The sequence below is a fragment of the Stegodyphus dumicola genome, chromosome 1 (genome assembly GCF_044657685.1).
Source record: "Stegodyphus dumicola isolate Sdum_Otavi_A_Nest chromosome 1, ASM4465768v1".
NCBI classification, from domain to species: domain Eukaryota; kingdom Metazoa; phylum Arthropoda; class Arachnida; order Araneae; family Eresidae; genus Stegodyphus; species Stegodyphus dumicola.
Window position 1 is genome coordinate 59,679,658 of NC_140768.1, and position 17,875 is coordinate 59,697,532.

The 17,875-nt window shown below is 32.4% G+C and overlaps 1 protein-coding gene across 6 annotated transcripts in view; it reads left to right on the forward strand.

Moving 5' to 3' along the window:
* LOC118187950 (glutamate receptor ionotropic, kainate 2-like) overlaps window positions 1–17,875 on the forward strand; it is a 588,918-nt gene that overhangs the window by 496,515 nt on the left and 74,528 nt on the right. For all 6 annotated transcript variants that reach the window (XM_085815148.1, XM_085815167.1, XM_035358255.2 and 3 more), the window contains exons 6-9: window positions 4,888–5,052; window positions 6,664–6,816; window positions 14,417–14,518; window positions 14,635–14,736. In XM_085815148.1, the coding sequence (XP_085671274.1) occupies window positions 4,888–5,052; window positions 6,664–6,816; window positions 14,417–14,518; window positions 14,635–14,736 (522 nt within the window). The remainder of the gene's footprint in view (window positions 1–4,887; window positions 5,053–6,663; window positions 6,817–14,416; window positions 14,519–14,634; window positions 14,737–17,875) is intronic.

Here is a 17,875-nt window from a genome sequence, read left to right on the forward strand (position 1 = left end):
GAGAGATTGGATTTTAGCGGCGAATTTTAATCATTTAGGAATGTTAAGCAATAAAAAGAAGAGTACAATTTTATCGTTTGTTTCTTAGTGACAATTTGGAATCACTAATCAGAGTGTTAGTAAAGAACACCTCTAGAGGAAAAACTACATAAACATAAATAAATATTTTGAATTTGAAAATTAGAAAATTCCTTAAGATGATCGTTGCTACGTTACAGTGAAAAGTATTTTCTTTTCTTTGATTAACGTGCAAGCCGTCGAGCCGTTAAAGGTCGAGATGAAAGCAAAATTCTATACTCATTTTAAATTTCCTTTTGTTTTCTACTATTTTTTTACTAATTACGTACATGTATTGTGACTTCTTAGAATTTTTACATGGATTTTCGTATGTATTTTTATGTATTAATCTTTTTTCGGATACTATTTTCTACTGATTTCCTTCTTTGAATGTCTGGTATAAATTATTTTGATTATCAAAAGCTGCATAACTTTACATTTTATTATTTATTTCATTTTTAACATTAATAACTAATTCAGTACTTAAAACCTGTTATTTCATTTTGATATATTTTAATCTGTTAGTCTGGCTTTTTTCGAAGAAGAAATATTCCGTTCTTTACAGTTTGTATAATATATATTATAAAGTTTCTCCATTAAAAAAATGCTCAGACAGTAAAGATATTATAAAAAACACTAAAATGAAAACCAAATATCCAACTCCCTAACTCTTGCCAAGAAAATGAACTGAAAAGGTTAAATTACATGCGTTGCCGCAATGAATAAATCGATAAGCACACACACACACACACACACACACACACACACACAAAAAAAAAAAAAAAAAAAAAAAAAAAAAAAGCTTGAACTTTCCTTTTATGGGAAGATTGATATTTATTATGGCTTTTTAAAATAATATTCTCAGTAAGAAATGCTGTAGACTGAATTTCAATTTGGATACTGCTTTTAAATTTTTTTCAATTCTTAGCTTTCTAAACTTAACGTGGCATTTATTATAATTATAAAAATACAAGGAATTAGAAATGTTCTGATTTAAATATATACACTGCTGGCCATTAAAATTGCAACACTATGAAGGAAAGCAGATGCAAAAAAGATATTTGTTGTATGTAAATAATATGGCAAGAAAACAAAATGATTAAATTTGTAAGCAATTTGCAGATTTACAGAGGTGCGAAATTAGTAGAAATAGCTGCCACCGCTGGCAGCTGAAATGGCCCTCACCCCATTACGTATGGAGTTAAACTGGGCTTGGATGACAGAAATTGGCAACTCATTCCATACTGCTTCAAGTCTACGCCCCACTTCATTAATCGTATTAGCTGAAGAGGGGTGGCGGGCCAGTCTCTCTGCAACCCATGACCAAATGCTTTTAATGGGTGACAGATCTAGAGACCGCGCAGGGCAGAGCAGCAAACGAATACCCTGTATATAAAGGAAAGACAGGATATGACGTGCAACATATGGTCTTGCATTATCGAGTTGGAATATAGCGTCTGGCAGGCCTCAAAGATAAGGCACAACCACTGGACATAAAATGTCAGAAATGTACCTATCTGCGCTCAAATTACCGGCGATTCGAACTAGAGATGTGCATGTAGTGTACCCAATGGCTGCCCAAACCATCACCAAAGCTGCAGAACCCCAATGCCGATATCAAATGCAAGCAGACGACGTGCGGTCTACTCGAACACTCCAGACACGTATACGGCCATCAGAACCGGCACGTAGAACCGAGACTCGTTTAAAAAAGCGTCATTGTGCCACTCCTGTACCCAGCTTTGTCATCTGGCGCACCAGAGTCGCCGTCTCTCTTTATGCTGCATTGTCAAGGAAAGCCGAAGTAACGGTCACCCTGGTGATAGTCCACGCTGCTGCTAACGTCGACACACCTTACGAGCTGATACAGAGCCTGCTGCAAACTTGGCCATTTTCTCACTAATGGTCCGTGATGTGGTCGTACGGTTTTGCAGAGCTGACCTCACAATATGTCTGTCCTCTCTGGCGTTAGTGATATGAGGGCGTTGAGATCTTGTATGCCGTTCCAGCAATTCATTGATTCATTATTCGCATGGCAGTGGTTGCATGTCGACCAGTGCGACCGGCGATATCACGGAACGATAATCTACGCTTTCGATAGGCAACGATCCTGCCTCTATCGAATTTCGAAACTTGCTGGTAAGCATTTTCTCTTCTTATTCGAGGTATAACATGATATTCTGAGCAACCTTCAACCTTACAAAGCACTTTTCGAGGGAGAAATCCACTGCACAACTTTTTTATGCAGTGCGTCAGGTGACGTTTCTCCCTCCTGCGTCATCTAAATGCGCTGAAATACTAATCATTTGCATATCCCAACTTCTTCTTCCTTTCATGTAATTTTCACATTCCCTTTCTGGTGTTGCAATTTTAATGGCCAGCAGTGTATATTTATATTCTGATTTAAATAATTATATATATGATTATGATTTAAATATATATAATGCGTAAAAGAAAACACTGGAAGTTTTAACAGCTTTCGATATCTATCATTGCTGGTCGTTAGATGAAGGCAACAAAACTGAATTTCAACAAATCACCAATCTTTATTTTCCCACACATTCAATTTATTTGTCAGACACTTTTTCAATCATAATTAAATATGATGAATTTCTTATATATATATATATGATCGGGCATGTGCTGGTAATATATACATCCATATCATTTTCATTATCTTCCTCTCCTTTACCAGCGCATGCACGATTACTTCGTTATCATCTTGAAACTGTGTGGTAGAAACAATATTGTCCAAATCCACCCAAGCTTCCACATCCTCTTCAATAAAACGAACTTTCCCGGAACATGTATTTAAATACAAGGTGTCAGCCAAGAACGCTGAATGTGTTTTAAACCCAAGACATGCTTCATGTACGAATATGATCATAAGTCACAATTTACTTGAAAAATGATGTAAAACAATACTTTTTATAGCTTTTCAAGCGAGAAACAAAGTAACGTTGGCGTCTTTCAGTGTGAATTGTTTCTGAAAGTAATGGACACTACCCTTTAAGTTCACACATCAGCGCATAAAAAGGGTACGGTAGTTCATCTTTTTATTCTAAACAGTTGCTTGGTCAATCGGTTGTATAAGGACTTTACTTTTGTACTTGTTACTTTGGGCAGTTGGAAAATGACATGTAAGCTTCCCTCATTTAAGTCTTCATACTGTTAGCTCATTATATATACTGTTGCGCTTTTCTTTTCTGACACCTTGTTACGCTTTTCTTTTCCTTCACGATCGTACGGGGTTCGTAGATTTGGAGCGAATAACAACGACACTTCTTGATGAAGTATCGAAACACACTTTACTTACCAATATTAATCAGATAGCTCAAAAATCACTTTTACAGTCGTCGAACTGTTATAAACACGCTGACACGTTCAGCGACACAGTCTTCCCATTGTCAGGCAATAACGGTGGAGACAGCTTCACTGCAAAGCACCAGAATACAGCTTCTGACTCTGCTTGGTCGTTCTCTGAGCTCCACGTACTCTCGAGACACTCCACGCTACAACTCGCGATGCACTCGACGATACACAAGAGTATAGCTCTCGACTCAGCACAGTTTAAGACAAAACTCGATGATGCACATCGCGATACACTAAAAGACTCTCTCGATGCACTCGACGACCATCTCGGCGCTAGAATTCGAGACACTCGCTCAATGATTGATTATCAGCTCTCTAGACGAGGCACACACTCACTCTCATTCGATAAGGGACATACTTTGACTGCGGACCAGCAGGATTTATATAGCTTTCGGTATGCATTCGAGAACATTCTGGGCGAAACCGGTAAGAATTCATTCCAGAAGGTTCTCCATCCGTCCATGGCATATCACCAATTTTGTCGCCAAATGTAGCATTTCTGCCGTCCTTGTTATTTTATGGCAACCGTCACCTGCTTTGCAGGAAAGCTATCCCACCGCTTCTGTACATTTCGTAACAATATATATATATTATTTCTGAAGCCTAAATTTTGTATTTAAATTTAGACCTTCAAAAGTGCTGTTATTTTTATATTAAAATATCGAGTTTTCAGCGGCAGTGTCGATTGAGGTCATAAAAGAAAGTAACTCTCGTTACGTTCGGATTAAAACAAATATTGTTTTTAGTTATTCGTGTTTTAAATTCTTTTAAACTTCCTATGTCTTTTTGCTTCAATGTATTTATAAGATTAAATGAAACTATTTATTAGCAGAAGATTGTTTGTTGAAACGCTTTCCTCATACCATTACAAAGGATTTTCAAGTTTATTTTCGTCGACTGTAATATTTCTTTATTAAAATTCATTTATATAAAACGCTTCTGTAAGAGTTAGCATTCAGTCTTCTTACACTATCTAAACTTCAAAATTTACATTTATTTTTTGTTATAACTCATAAAACTTTCGTTTGATAGAAAAATGAGATATATTTTGGGAAGTTATATTGTACAGTTGTAAACATCGATATTTATTTATGCTATGAGAATTATGTGCTTCTGAACTAGTCATTTACAGAAGATAGCGTGAGATGTTTCACTGTATTTTGTCAGAACTATTGAGAACGTAAAATGTGATGCATGTTTGTAAAATTGCATATGCTCAGAATGTGAAATACTGTGAAACAGGCACAGTATGAAGCTCATCTAGAAAGAATATAAACTATATGTGACTGGAATAGGATTTGAAATTAAAAAATACAGAAGAGGAAGAACTAAAATTAATATTTAAATTATATGTATATGTTCATCTTGTTGTACATGCTTTTACAATTTTAGAACCTAAAGGAACTATTTTTTTGATTAATGCGTTGCGACGTAATTCGTGTCAATCTTTTATTTCAGGATGTAGAGACGTACAACCTTGAAGATTTTAAATACAACTTTGTGAACATGACTGCTTACAGAATTATAGACACAGACAATTGTAATGTAAAGAAAGTACTCAAGGAAATGGAGAAATTCCAACCTGTAGGTCACAAATTAGTTAATAAAACTAATGTTATAAAGGTAAGATAATTTCATGTAGTATATATAAATTTTTGTTTCTCCAATTTCCTAATCATAATGGAATGTTTTATAATTATTTTGCCAGAGAATGAGAAAGCATTTTAACAAGTAGAATAATAGTAGAACAAGTAGAACAAAGCATTTTTTCAAACAGAACAATTTCCATTATTGTCATATTTGTTTATCAAACTTTTATTTTTAATTTATATTATTAACTGGAAAACAGCTTTCGAATACATATTAAATCAGTTCAAATTATAATGATATAATCTGCGTAACAAAGTCCAATAAATAATCGGAATAATATGCGATACTAAAAGGAGAGAGCAGGGAATGAGATAGAGTTCCCATAATATTCTGTAAATATTCGGCGTCTGTAATTAAGCAACATACGATCTAATGCAATTACCTGCAGATGCTACCCAACTTCAAAATAAACTCGGCTCATGAAAAGACAATGTAATTTCTTTTGTATACATTAATATATAAGAATCATTAAATATATAAGAATGTATTAATATATAAGAATCATTAAATATATAAGAATGTATTACTATATAAAAATCATTAAGCAACCCCTATACTGACAACGTTAAATTGGCCATTTGCGATATACCTTTCCTTAAAATCTGCTGTAGATACGCGCTTGAAACTTTTTGTGTAATTAAGGTGTACCTATGTGATTATACTGGAATGAGCTTTTGAAACACTTTGAGTTTTACAATAATTTATAGAATACTTTGTTAGGCCTAGTAAAATTTAGCACTTTTCTCACACAACAAATTAATTTTTTTTTCTTAGTTTATCACAAAAAAGCTCATTTCAGTAAATATTAGGAAGCTTAATAAAAAAGCCATAAAAATTTTAGATACCTGTGAGCAGTAGTTCCTCAGAAAAGGTACATCGAGTATTAAAAAAATCACGTTTGGAGAAACACGCGTTTTTATGTAAAAATCATCATTCATCAAAGCATTCGATGACAAATTAAAACTAGATTTTTGCAGTTCTAATTTTCATAGAGATTAAAAAGTGGTATTTTTAGAAAGACAAAAGTGTAGAGAATTTGAAAATGCAAAAATCCGGAATCACAATTTTGTGAAGATTTTGGGGTTCCAACACCCCTTAAGAATTTGTATGCATTAGTATAAGAATCATTTATTCAACAAAAGGACTTATTTAAAATAAATAAACGAATGATAATATATTTTAAAAAATAATTTTGTTCACTTAATGATTTAATAGCTTGCGTAATGAGCCTCAGCGATAAGTGTGATGCTTTCAGATTAGAAAATTACTGTTAAAATATCTGTACCTCACATGCATCTGTAAAGTTATCTGTCTCCGATTTTATACGGCATTTCGTATCAAGAATGCATAACAGGTATATACGTCATTTTTATTCTGCCTAAGTTCCAAAAAATCATTTTTATCATAAAACACATAATGCAAATTCCTTGTGTATCATTAAATTCCAAATTATTCAGATCATTAGTTGTTTACTAAGGCACTGTTTTAATATCTATATCATATGCTTCTCGGATACGCAGGAATGTGATAATGATAATAAAACAACGTAATGTTCGATTATTTCTTTAACGTATCTTTTTATAGACCGAACCTGCTTTGATCTACGATTCTGTGTATGCCTTAGCGTGGGGCTTGAACGCCTTGCAAGGGGGCGCCACTCTCCGTCCAGCCAATGTGTCTTGCGAAGAAGAGCTGCCTTGGACAGATGGAAGCAGTCTATTCAACTATATCAATTCGGTAACTGTGTTTTTGGACATTTTATTTCTCAGCTAAATAAAATATGTTAATATCACAACTTAACTTGAGTAACTTGGAAAAGTATGGTAGCTGAAAATTGTTTGTGAATGTCATTCATTAAATGTATAATAGTGAATAATCTAATGATAAAACGTCTACGTAGTCATTCAATGTGTTGGATTATTGAAAGTTATTTTATTGCATAAGAAATCGTGCTTTATACTGATGAGCCAGGAAAGGTCAAGACAGCTGAATATCGGCAGCTGAACCCGGATACGAACTGAACCGAACAGGCTGGTTGCATGCTTGTTTGTCGTGTGACCTTCCGACGTATAATTGTGGGCGTGAGGGTGGTGTAGTGCCAAGATGCCTAGGGCTAGGACCCTACCCCTAATCGAATGATATAAGTAATTTCGAATGAATACAAATTCAAATAACTGTAGTGAAATTAGAATTAATATGCATACATATACATAACGTTTTTGAACTAATTAAGTAGACAATGAGTCAAATATATAAAGCGTACAAAAATTCAGATAAAAGAGCTGGGTAGGCTATCGAGCTGGTGGAAAACCTGTCATGCTGTAATAGACATATGTAAACAAATAATAAAGTACGAATTACCAGGTGTGCCAAGACAAATTAATCATATAGTAAACTGCATTAAAATATTCATGAATAATATATTTAAGGCACACTATACATAAGAGAAACACATACACACACACACACGAAAATAATGCAGAAATTAGTCTAAATGATTACTAAGAATGGTCATAGGTCTTTTACTGGAACTTAGGTCATTAACATTATAATCACATACCCTGATAACTGGTTTCTTGATTTGTTTTTGATCTTTGTAGAATTTTCAATCTGTTCGACAGTAGAAGTCTTATGCAATTCTTCGTGAAGTTTGTGCCTTCTCATATACCACGGCATTTACATCGTTTGAATAGAAAACAAAAAGCATTTGTTTTAGAAATTAGTATTTGATACTACAATACGCTCCTAGGCGAAGTTTCATAAATGTCAGGTCTGGTATCACATAAAAAGGAAAACAATACTGACATATCTTTGGTAACATCTGGGAGGTAGCCACCTGAAATTAAATTTGGAATCACGGATTTAACTATATTCAGCACATCTTCTTTCAATACAAAGTTTTACAAGATTAATATAATATGAACAGCTTAAATATATTTATTTCTTCTGAGAGGATAAGATTTAGTTAATCATCTATCTTTAAGGATGATGTTACAGAAAATTTAGTTTCCATCAATCAACTCTTCACAACATTTTCCATTTTACAATTTTCCAAATCACTAAAGAGAGACTAAATTTCGTTAACATCTGACAGTTAATTATATTTTTCAGTTTCAAATTATTCAGTGACATTACTTTTATGAATTACAGTTCACCAGTCATTTGAGTATAAATATGAAGCCTTAAATGGCTCATTAACTACGTATATCAGTATGAAATTATTCAAGCATAGTGCTTCCCCACTTGCCTGACTTCCAGCATGAAACCTTAGCCTGTTAACACTGTGCAGTTAATTACATATAAATAACAAATCAGTGATTCCTTTTAATAAATTCCTATACTGAGATCTCCGGATAAATCCAGGATGATAATTTACCGATTTCCAGTTTCTAATTAACATTCCGTAGAATTAAATACTTGGAAAAAGTGAAGACCTTCTTCCATGGCTGACAATGGTCAGGTAAACCCTATATTGGAGAGAAATGTTAAAGGAAACTCGTCGGAACGATAGCCGCTTCTATTATTGTCTTTTTTCATCCGTTCTCTCCACTGTCCAAAAACGACCTCTTGCTTCGGCCCCTTAGCGACCACTGACTCATGTTAGACATCATTTCTAGGGTTATCAAAACAAAGCAACACTGAAATCTGGATACAAGGCCATAGTTTAAATCCATGCCACAATCATCGCATATTGCCGTTCTGTAAATGCTTCTATGAATCCCCAAACATTCCAGATGCATGTCCTAAGTGTTTACTTGATATTGAATTGCAAGAAAAATGTGACTCAATGAAATCGCTATTCTGAAGAAACCTGAATTCTAATGCACGTGCAGTTTTCTATGATAATCAAAAACTTCTGTATCCGTACATGTTACAATAATGTTTAAAAACTTATGACAAACAAGTATCGTGATGAAATGATGCACCATTTATATAAACAAACCTGTTTCATAAAATGTACATTTGCAAAATGACTTCAATTTTTTCACTTAGTTTAAAAACACTTATCATAGAAATGGGAAATTCTCATCCCTTTCTCTATTGCGCTACATTTTTCACCATTTCTCGGATTCAAATGTTCTTAGAGTTTTAGATTTCAACAGGGATCTTTCACTATTATTTGAAAAATTATCGTGTTTATCGGATGTCAAAAATAACAGTCAAGAAGAGCATGTCTCTACGTACAAAGCATCAAAGTATTACATAATTAAAATTTGGATGTCTAATACGGATAAAAAGTCATCAAACAAATATATGTAGTAAAAGTGCTAAGTGTGATACGTTTTCCTCTGCCTCAGAAGAAAATGAAACAAAACGAAAACACTCCATTTTGCCAATAAACTCCATGAAGATTACAAAACTCTGGAGAGAATGAATTACTGTATAAGAAGATTACGGATTCTACAATTTCTCATTGCCCAAACGGTATTGTAATTGGTAAGATATTATGAAACTATTCTTAAATTTATTTAACGAGAAAGAAAGTTTCATGTTTATTACAAAAATAAAATGAAAATAATACATCTGCAGGGAGAAGAATTTCTTAGAAAATTTATTTTAAAATACCTGAAGTCATTGCTATTGCGTTATATACTGGAACTGTAAGAATTGTGCCATAAATGAAATCAAGACGTATTTGGGAATTTAGCGGAAGTAATTTTAAAGTAAGTTTTGAAAGGAATTTCAGATTTCGAAATGTCTCAAGAGGTCCTTCTGGTAGCGAGGAAAGGACATTGTATCCTTTAAAAACAAAATCTCATTTCTGTTTCACTAGCACAAACAATTTCTTCATCAGGAGAAAGAAATTTTAGAACTTCCGTATTTGAAATCTGATATTATTTTTGAAGATAATATGATTCGAAAGAACTTGAATAGACAGAGTAAAAAGAAGGAGAAGAATATTAAGAAAGTAGTCAAACCCAATTGACGGAAAAATAGAGAAAAGTCGCATTTTTTCAGCAGCAGCCGAACAGCTAGTCACTCAAAATATTTTCGAATTAATGCTTCTTCATTTTTATCAATAAATAGTGTATTCGTTATAATGGAAGAGAGTGATCTCAGTGCATGGAAAGTAAATATTGAGAACTGTGAAACCTCTTTCCTAAAGAAAACTTTCGTGTTTACTAATCATTACAGAATACGCCACATATTATTATATTATATTACACAAAATAGTATCATCAATAGCACAATTTACCTAATTCTTTTTAGGTAAAGAAAATTTAAATTTTAATCTTGCCAATTTGTTTTTAAAATACAATTATGTATTTGATATCTCTGGAATAATTTATAACGTAACCAAAACCCCCACGTTAGCTGTAAATCCATCTCTTCACGAGGAAATAAATTATCAGTCGTAGAGAAAGTAGATTTTGTCGGATACCTCCGAGAATGGAGAATGGTATGGCGCTATATATTTCAATACATAACTCATAGTTTTATGTCCCACCAGCGGCCGAGCGGTAAAGTCGCGGAACACTGGTAGTTCGGTCCGAGGTTCCAATCCCGCGAACGGGCTGGCTGCATGGGCGTTTTCGTGTTTTTCCCCATGTGTAACGTGTATACGAGCACGTTTTCCTTAGAAAGTCCTCCACGAAGGCATCCTTCCCCTTAGGCAGATAGCCCTCGTGTGCTTTGCCATAATTAAATACACCAATACACCATAGTTCTTGTAATATGTTCTGCATAGAATTAAATACCTGCTGAGAAATAGAATTTTGGAATGTAATAATTGCATTAAAATTACAAAGAGAACGATTGACACTATTTCAGTATGGCTTTAGTGAAAACGTTGAAGGAAAGTTGTCTGAAATAAAGATACTAAAGGAACGACAACAATAAAGAACTGAATTAAAGATAATACTAACGTTCATCCAAGGGAATCGTGGTTTTTGTTACAATCATTTTCAATGCGTGAACAGAACATGCAACTAGCAAATCTTATTAATTAGTCACCGAGATTCTGTGTCTATTGGTTATACTAAGCTAAGTAATAAATGTTTTCGGCGTCTTTTGAACAAATTCACAAATATAATGATTATGGGAGGATTGGACTGTGAATGCTGAAATGAAAAGTATGCCTCAGATAAAATAAATTAATTTTGATGCATGAATTATACGGAGATTTTTTAGTTGTTCTTATTCAATTCTTTAGTCTTAGTGTGAACATTTTTAATTACACTTTGCTGTTTCAACAACTTAAATAAAAATAAATCTTTAAATATTCATTTGTTTAATACAATGCCTTGTAATAATATGTGATGTATATTATACATATCATCAAAAAATTAAATATTCTAGTCGTACCGGTGGATAAATGCATTCTAATATATATATAAATTAATATTATCTAAAAACTTATGCCTAATTTGCCTGGGTTTGCTAATTCACCCCTTCCTGAAAGTACGAATAAAACGACAGCATTTCTTTAAACTGTGCAATGTATTTATGTGATGCGTATGTATTCCATATCGAAATATATTGCTTTCACAATACCATGCTCAGCTAACGTGAAAAATATGATTACAATGTAATGAAGAGGATTGGATTGGATTGGATTATTCGATTACGGCAAAGCACACAAGGGCTATCTGCCTAAAGGGAGGGATGCTTTCGTGGAGGTTTTTCTAAGGGAAACTAGATCGTATACACGTTACACATGGGGAAAACCACGAAACCGCTCATGCAGCCAGCCCGTTCGCGTGATTCGAACCTCGGACCGAACTACCAGTGTTCAGCGTCTTTACCGCTCTGCCGCTGGTGGGCATAATGAAGAGGGTTTCAGTGACTTAAGAAACGTTCTACGCGAAACAGAATCAGTGACATAATAATGCATACCTGCCAGCGCTCAAAAAATGACAGTGGACTGAAAATTGGTATTGCGCTGTTTATATCGCATAATATTAGGTTTAACCATGTTAGATTTGTAGAACGATTTCGAGGAATATTTCGACGTTCCGATTTGCAGGAATCACTCGCTTAATAAGCAACTGGTCACCTAGAAATAGAGGAATAGTAAAACCAAGTAGAAAATGACATTGACATGTCTCCGATTGTAACTTCTTTACTTTGGAGATGATTCCAGACTATGGAGACATTCTTACAAAGTCAGGTCAAAGACGGTCAAGTGCATCAACAGAAAACGATGATTGTTTTTTGTTGATATCAGCCTGTCGAATTAGAGCAAATAATTATACTTACCTGCTAAGGGGAATTTCCTAAGGTACAAGAGGAGAATTGCGGAGCCAAACTGTATGAAATTACGTTCATCGATATCGTTTGTATGCAAGTAAAAATTTATTTTCCGTTCCTTCATACATAATATATCGTATGCTGCAAAGGAATTGAGCAGATAAACATCACAGTTGATGTAGTATAAAGTGACTTCTAATTCTCTTCATAGACGTCTCAATATTTTGTTTAGAGACAAAGGTCATCAGCATTTCATATGGAGAGAAAATCTCACTAAATAGACAATGATTACTGGTTCTTTTGACAAGAATATATAGAGATAGACATACGGTAATGCATATTATCCAGAATGGCAGTATAGCTATGGAAGGTAAAGGATTATGATCTTTAGACATCTTGTTTTGCTGTAAGTTTCAGCCATTGATATGCTTCTTTTTATGAATAATAATGCTCGAGCTTGTGCGAGTTCGTCTGGGGGAAGGTCTTTCGTAGCAGAATATCGAATGTTAGCAATTTGGGAAGACCGCACCATTTGAAAAAACTCCTCAGAAAAGCGATTTTCTTTTACTTCTGAATATTGAAACATTTGAAAATTTAGCACTGTTTGAGATAATAGTTTTCTTTTAAAGTTTCTAAAATAGTTTTGAAAGCCAATGCTAGTGGTTTATGTTTATGGGACTGCGCAGACACATGTATTTCAATATTTATTTAAAAATGTGCTTGCAACATATACTTTTCTTCAAAAACGTGATTGAATCCTCAAATGTTTTCGAAGTGTGTATTGTAAATATTGTACTCCAAAACTAAATAACTCTACACATATACACACAAAATAATGATAATTTGGGAAAATAGAATGAATATTTATAGTTTCATACACAAATATAGCTAAACAATCTGAAAATTACAATCACGCAGAAGTGAAAGAAAATAAAGGAAGCAATGTTGATTTACATCATAGAAAGTGATATACGTTTTCTAGAATAGGCTGAATTTCATCATACATTTAATAATAATTTCATCATACATAATACATTTAATAATATTTTCAGAAGCGATCTGAAAATAAATAAAGCATGATTTTGTATTACCTTACTAATTTTTTCAGCTTAGCCTTATTGAATAAATTTGAAATTTAAAGCAGGTATTTTAAGTCTTTGAAGCCGAAACATGTCTACTAATTGCCTTTGCTTATCGTTTTTTAGTTTATTTACTTTGATAGCGTTCAACTCAGAGAATAAAAAAATAGCAACTGTATGTAGAAAGCCAAACTGTTAAGTGTGCTAAAGATTTTTAAGTGTGCTAAAATTTTGTAAACTTACATATAATAATAGTTAAATGATCTCTAGCATGACACATCCTGAACATAAGGTTTATCTTGAGCATATCATATGTAGTAAAGCAGGCTGTTGCTGTTATGAACGTTTCGCTGATTTTTCCAGGGTAGAAAAACAATATGATTTTTTTTAAATTTTGCCCGCATAGAAAATAATATGGGATAGTGTCTTTGTGAGAAAGTTCTGTAAGAAGGCATTACGTTAATTTAATCTTTCAATTAGTCATAATAATTAATTTACTTACGAGCTTTCTTAACATTCAATAATCTTTTCAGTAAATCCACTTACCGCAAACTGTCGGTAAGAGGAATGTTACACTACTCCTTTCTAATGTTGCGGATATAACTGTAATTATAATAAACTGAAGCTGTCTTATACTCTGTAAATTGAGTTGAAAATTAAATACTTTATTATACTAATTAAGCTTACTTTTAATTTCAATTTCATAGCGTTTACATTTTCTAGCAGTTAAAACTTAATTTTATGAAAAATACTACGACATAGTAAAATTTTTTTATTAGAAATATACTGTACAAATCGGATTGATTCCAAAAAATTGAAGCTCATATTAAACTAGATTCATATATACGAACCAGAGTGATTTGTTCATTTTGTTTTAGCGGGATGCAGTAATTGCTAAGATCATACTTTTGTTAATGTGTAAACACATGGGTTATCTGTTTGCATTTAATTCACATTTTATTTTTTTAAACTGAATATCTGAGACCTTTGATTACAGACTTTTAATCGTAATACCATTTTGTTTCTTTCTAAGTTTTAGAAATACACGATTCATAATTTCATTCTAGGTAGAATTTCGAGGCTTGACGGGGAAAATCCAGTTCAAAGAAGGACGTCGTAGCAATTTAAAGCTGGATTTGTTAAAGTTGCGACAAAATAATATGGAAAAGGTATTTTTAAATTTTAAATATAAAATTTTTAAATCTGAAGTTTTATATTTAGTTATGTTTATTGTTTATATTTATTTAATTAGGTATTATTACTATGATTTCTATTTTATTTCTAGGTAGGAGAATGGTCCACCAATAATGGATTAAATATCACAAATCATGCAGCTTTTCACGAGTTTGGAACCACAAATATTACTCTACGTGTCACAACAATAGAGGTAAGTTGTCATCTTTAACTTATTTTAATTACAATATATGTAACAGTAAAGCATTTCATGAATATTTAATTAGGGATTAGAGTATTATCTGCGGAACAAAATTCCCTGATGTGTAAGAAAATGTCAAAGTGTGTAAATATATTAGAAAATATATTCGATATGTTTTGTGCAGATTTAAATTCAGTAACAGATTAAGAATTTCGTAACAATAACAGATTCTTGACTTTCGATCATAGTTTATTTTAGTAGATCATATTTAGTAAAACAGATAATAAATCAGTCTGCTAAAATAAAGCAATTTTTCTTTTAGCAAGTTTATTTATGATAGGTCTAGGTAGACCCTTGTGAGAAAAACTGGTTTGCGGTTAGATTATGTACTGGTATAAAGCGTTAAAAGTTCCAGAAGGAATTACCACAATTAAAACGTGTTGCCACCCGTGTAATTAAAATTCAAGCACTTATACTTTAATTATAAATATTTTATTTCCAAAATATGCACTTACCTTATTTTAATTACAAATATCTGGTTTCCAAAATAACTTTCTAAATACCCAAGTAGCCTATAATTAAATATTTAATACTTGGCGTATTCGTTTGTACTTTGTCCTTCCGAAATATTCAGTATTAAATTTTTTCTGTATTTTATTATAACTTGTATAACTAATCATCCGAATAAATATTTATTAAAAAATTTCTTTACAAGGTTGTAGAAGCAGGTTTCTTAATTTAATTAAGGAAAAAAAAATTTTCGTGTTCATTCTTTAACAGAGCATGTTTCAGAGATTAGGTGAAATGAATTTAAATCAAATATACACTTTCTTCTATATCTGACTATCTTATTCTTGTCTGCTTTAGTTATGTAAATTGAGATTATTCCGAGCAAAACACATCAGCATTTCAGCAGGGTCTCTACGGAGCCTGAACGGACCACTGAATTGTTGGTGGTTCTAGTTTAGTGAAGATGATCTATTTATCCAAGAGCTGAGTCTGTGTAAGTACAGATTTTAGGCAGAATGCGAGGATTGCTCCCAGTCGACAGACGGTGGAATATGAGAATTACACAGAATGTTATAAATGTTATCCTGAAAGAAATAAAGCGTCAATTATTGTGAAATTTGAGATACCAGCAATACACAAATCTACTAGTGGTGTAGTATCTGAAATGTTAAATAATCGAATACTAAGCATACCGAATGAGGCAATAACAGGTGCAGGTATAACTTAATTGCTAAAACGATACTGCTGTGTGTTGTTTTCAAACCTCAAATTGTATATGGTTTTTTTTTCTGAATTATTAAAATATTTTTAACCGAAGAAAGAGAAAACAAAGAAGTCCAGCTTTTAAACTTTCAACTTTTACAATATTTAAAAGAAATTAATTTTATCATCTGTCATTTTCATATTCATCCTATAAAATATTACAATTAATAGGAAACTGAAGTAATGGTAGCCTGCAGCTTTGAACTCTATCTATAAAACTCTCATTAATTCTTGCAATATCCTTATCAGATTTTCTTTAAATCATTAAAGATACTTGACGCGCAAATCTTTTCTTGTATCATTCCGAATTTAATTCGTAATCGTTCTCGCAAACAAAATTTCAGAGAAGATCTTAGTCCTTTATGGAGCAAAATCAACTCCAAAGCGATGCTTAAGTTAATGACGATGAGTTCCGCTTACTGAAATCCTAAAATTTGGAATGCTCTTTCAGGCATTAACCTTTGCCTGAGCTCGTCAGAAATCCATTAACTGTTCCTCTGAAACGGAATGTTACTTGGTGGTTACAAAAGGTTTTGCATGTAAGCCAGAAGATGACGATTCGAAAATTAGAAGTGAACTAGCATTGAACAAGGAACTAATTTTTCCTTTCTGAAAGCGGAATTTGATGGGCACTTTTAATGGTTGTCCAGTGAAACAGTTCTTATAGAAAACGTGCATAACAGTTTTTGAAACCAACTTAAATTTGTTTCTGAAAATAGTTCCTTATTTAAGTGTTTTAAACTGATCACTTTATTCATGCAATATTTTAATATTTTGCGTACATAGCTGTCAGAAGTCTTTAGTCCTGTTAAATAACTTATAATAATGTAAATTATAATAAAATGTAAATTATTATAATATAATGCATGTTTAAGTACGTATTTGAATTTCATAGATATGCAGACTTAAGATTATATAAATGAGAATAACATTATTAAATTTCATACGTTTTCGAAAATCAATTACATGTATAATATGAAAATATCAGTATTCAGTTTCAAATACTTCGTGAATGCGTGTCACAATCTAGAGCAGATTTCTACAAACAATAACAATGGAATTTACCTGCATACTTAAATTTGAAACGGACAGAAGTCATAGACTGAAGACACTTAAATGATATTTTGAAACAAATGTAATAGACATGTCACTAAATTGTTCTACTTAATATTATGTTAGTATTAATTCTTATATATTCTAATTTAGGATTTCAACTATTTTGCAAGTATTATAAAAAACATAGGCATCCTTAATAGCTTTTTATCAAGACCAAAACGCATTTGTTTTTAGTTCGCTGTTAATAAATATACGGCCATCGAAATCTCTTTACCAGAACTATTAAAAAATATTTAAGCAAGAAAAAATATACGGTATATGTATATGGCATTTCGCTTTTCAGTTGTTTATTCATCGTGGCTCTAGAGTCCTAGAAGTAAAGGAAATGCATAAACACAGACAGGTAAAGCGGAAACTAGTAAGCAATGTTATTTGGTATCTTTGAGGCAGTAACCTGATGTATATAAGTAAAGTATAATCAATAATATATAGCTATCAATGATAAACGTACTTTTTGAACTTTTTCTTATGTCGTAAAATATGTGCGATACCTTTGTAGGAAACAATGATATTTCCAATATGCATTCAGCACTAAAGCATAATTATATGCATTCGTAAATAAAATAGAAATAGGAATTTATAGAAACTTTTACAAACGTGGCCGCTTATAAGATAAAAACCAGTTACAAACTCTATTAAAGAGTGCAAAAATATTGTCAAGATTTGGAGAATTTAGATTTTGAATTATTTAATACAACTAAAACATTCGAATAACATTTATGAACACTTATCATAAACCTTGAATTGCCAATATAATTTTCAT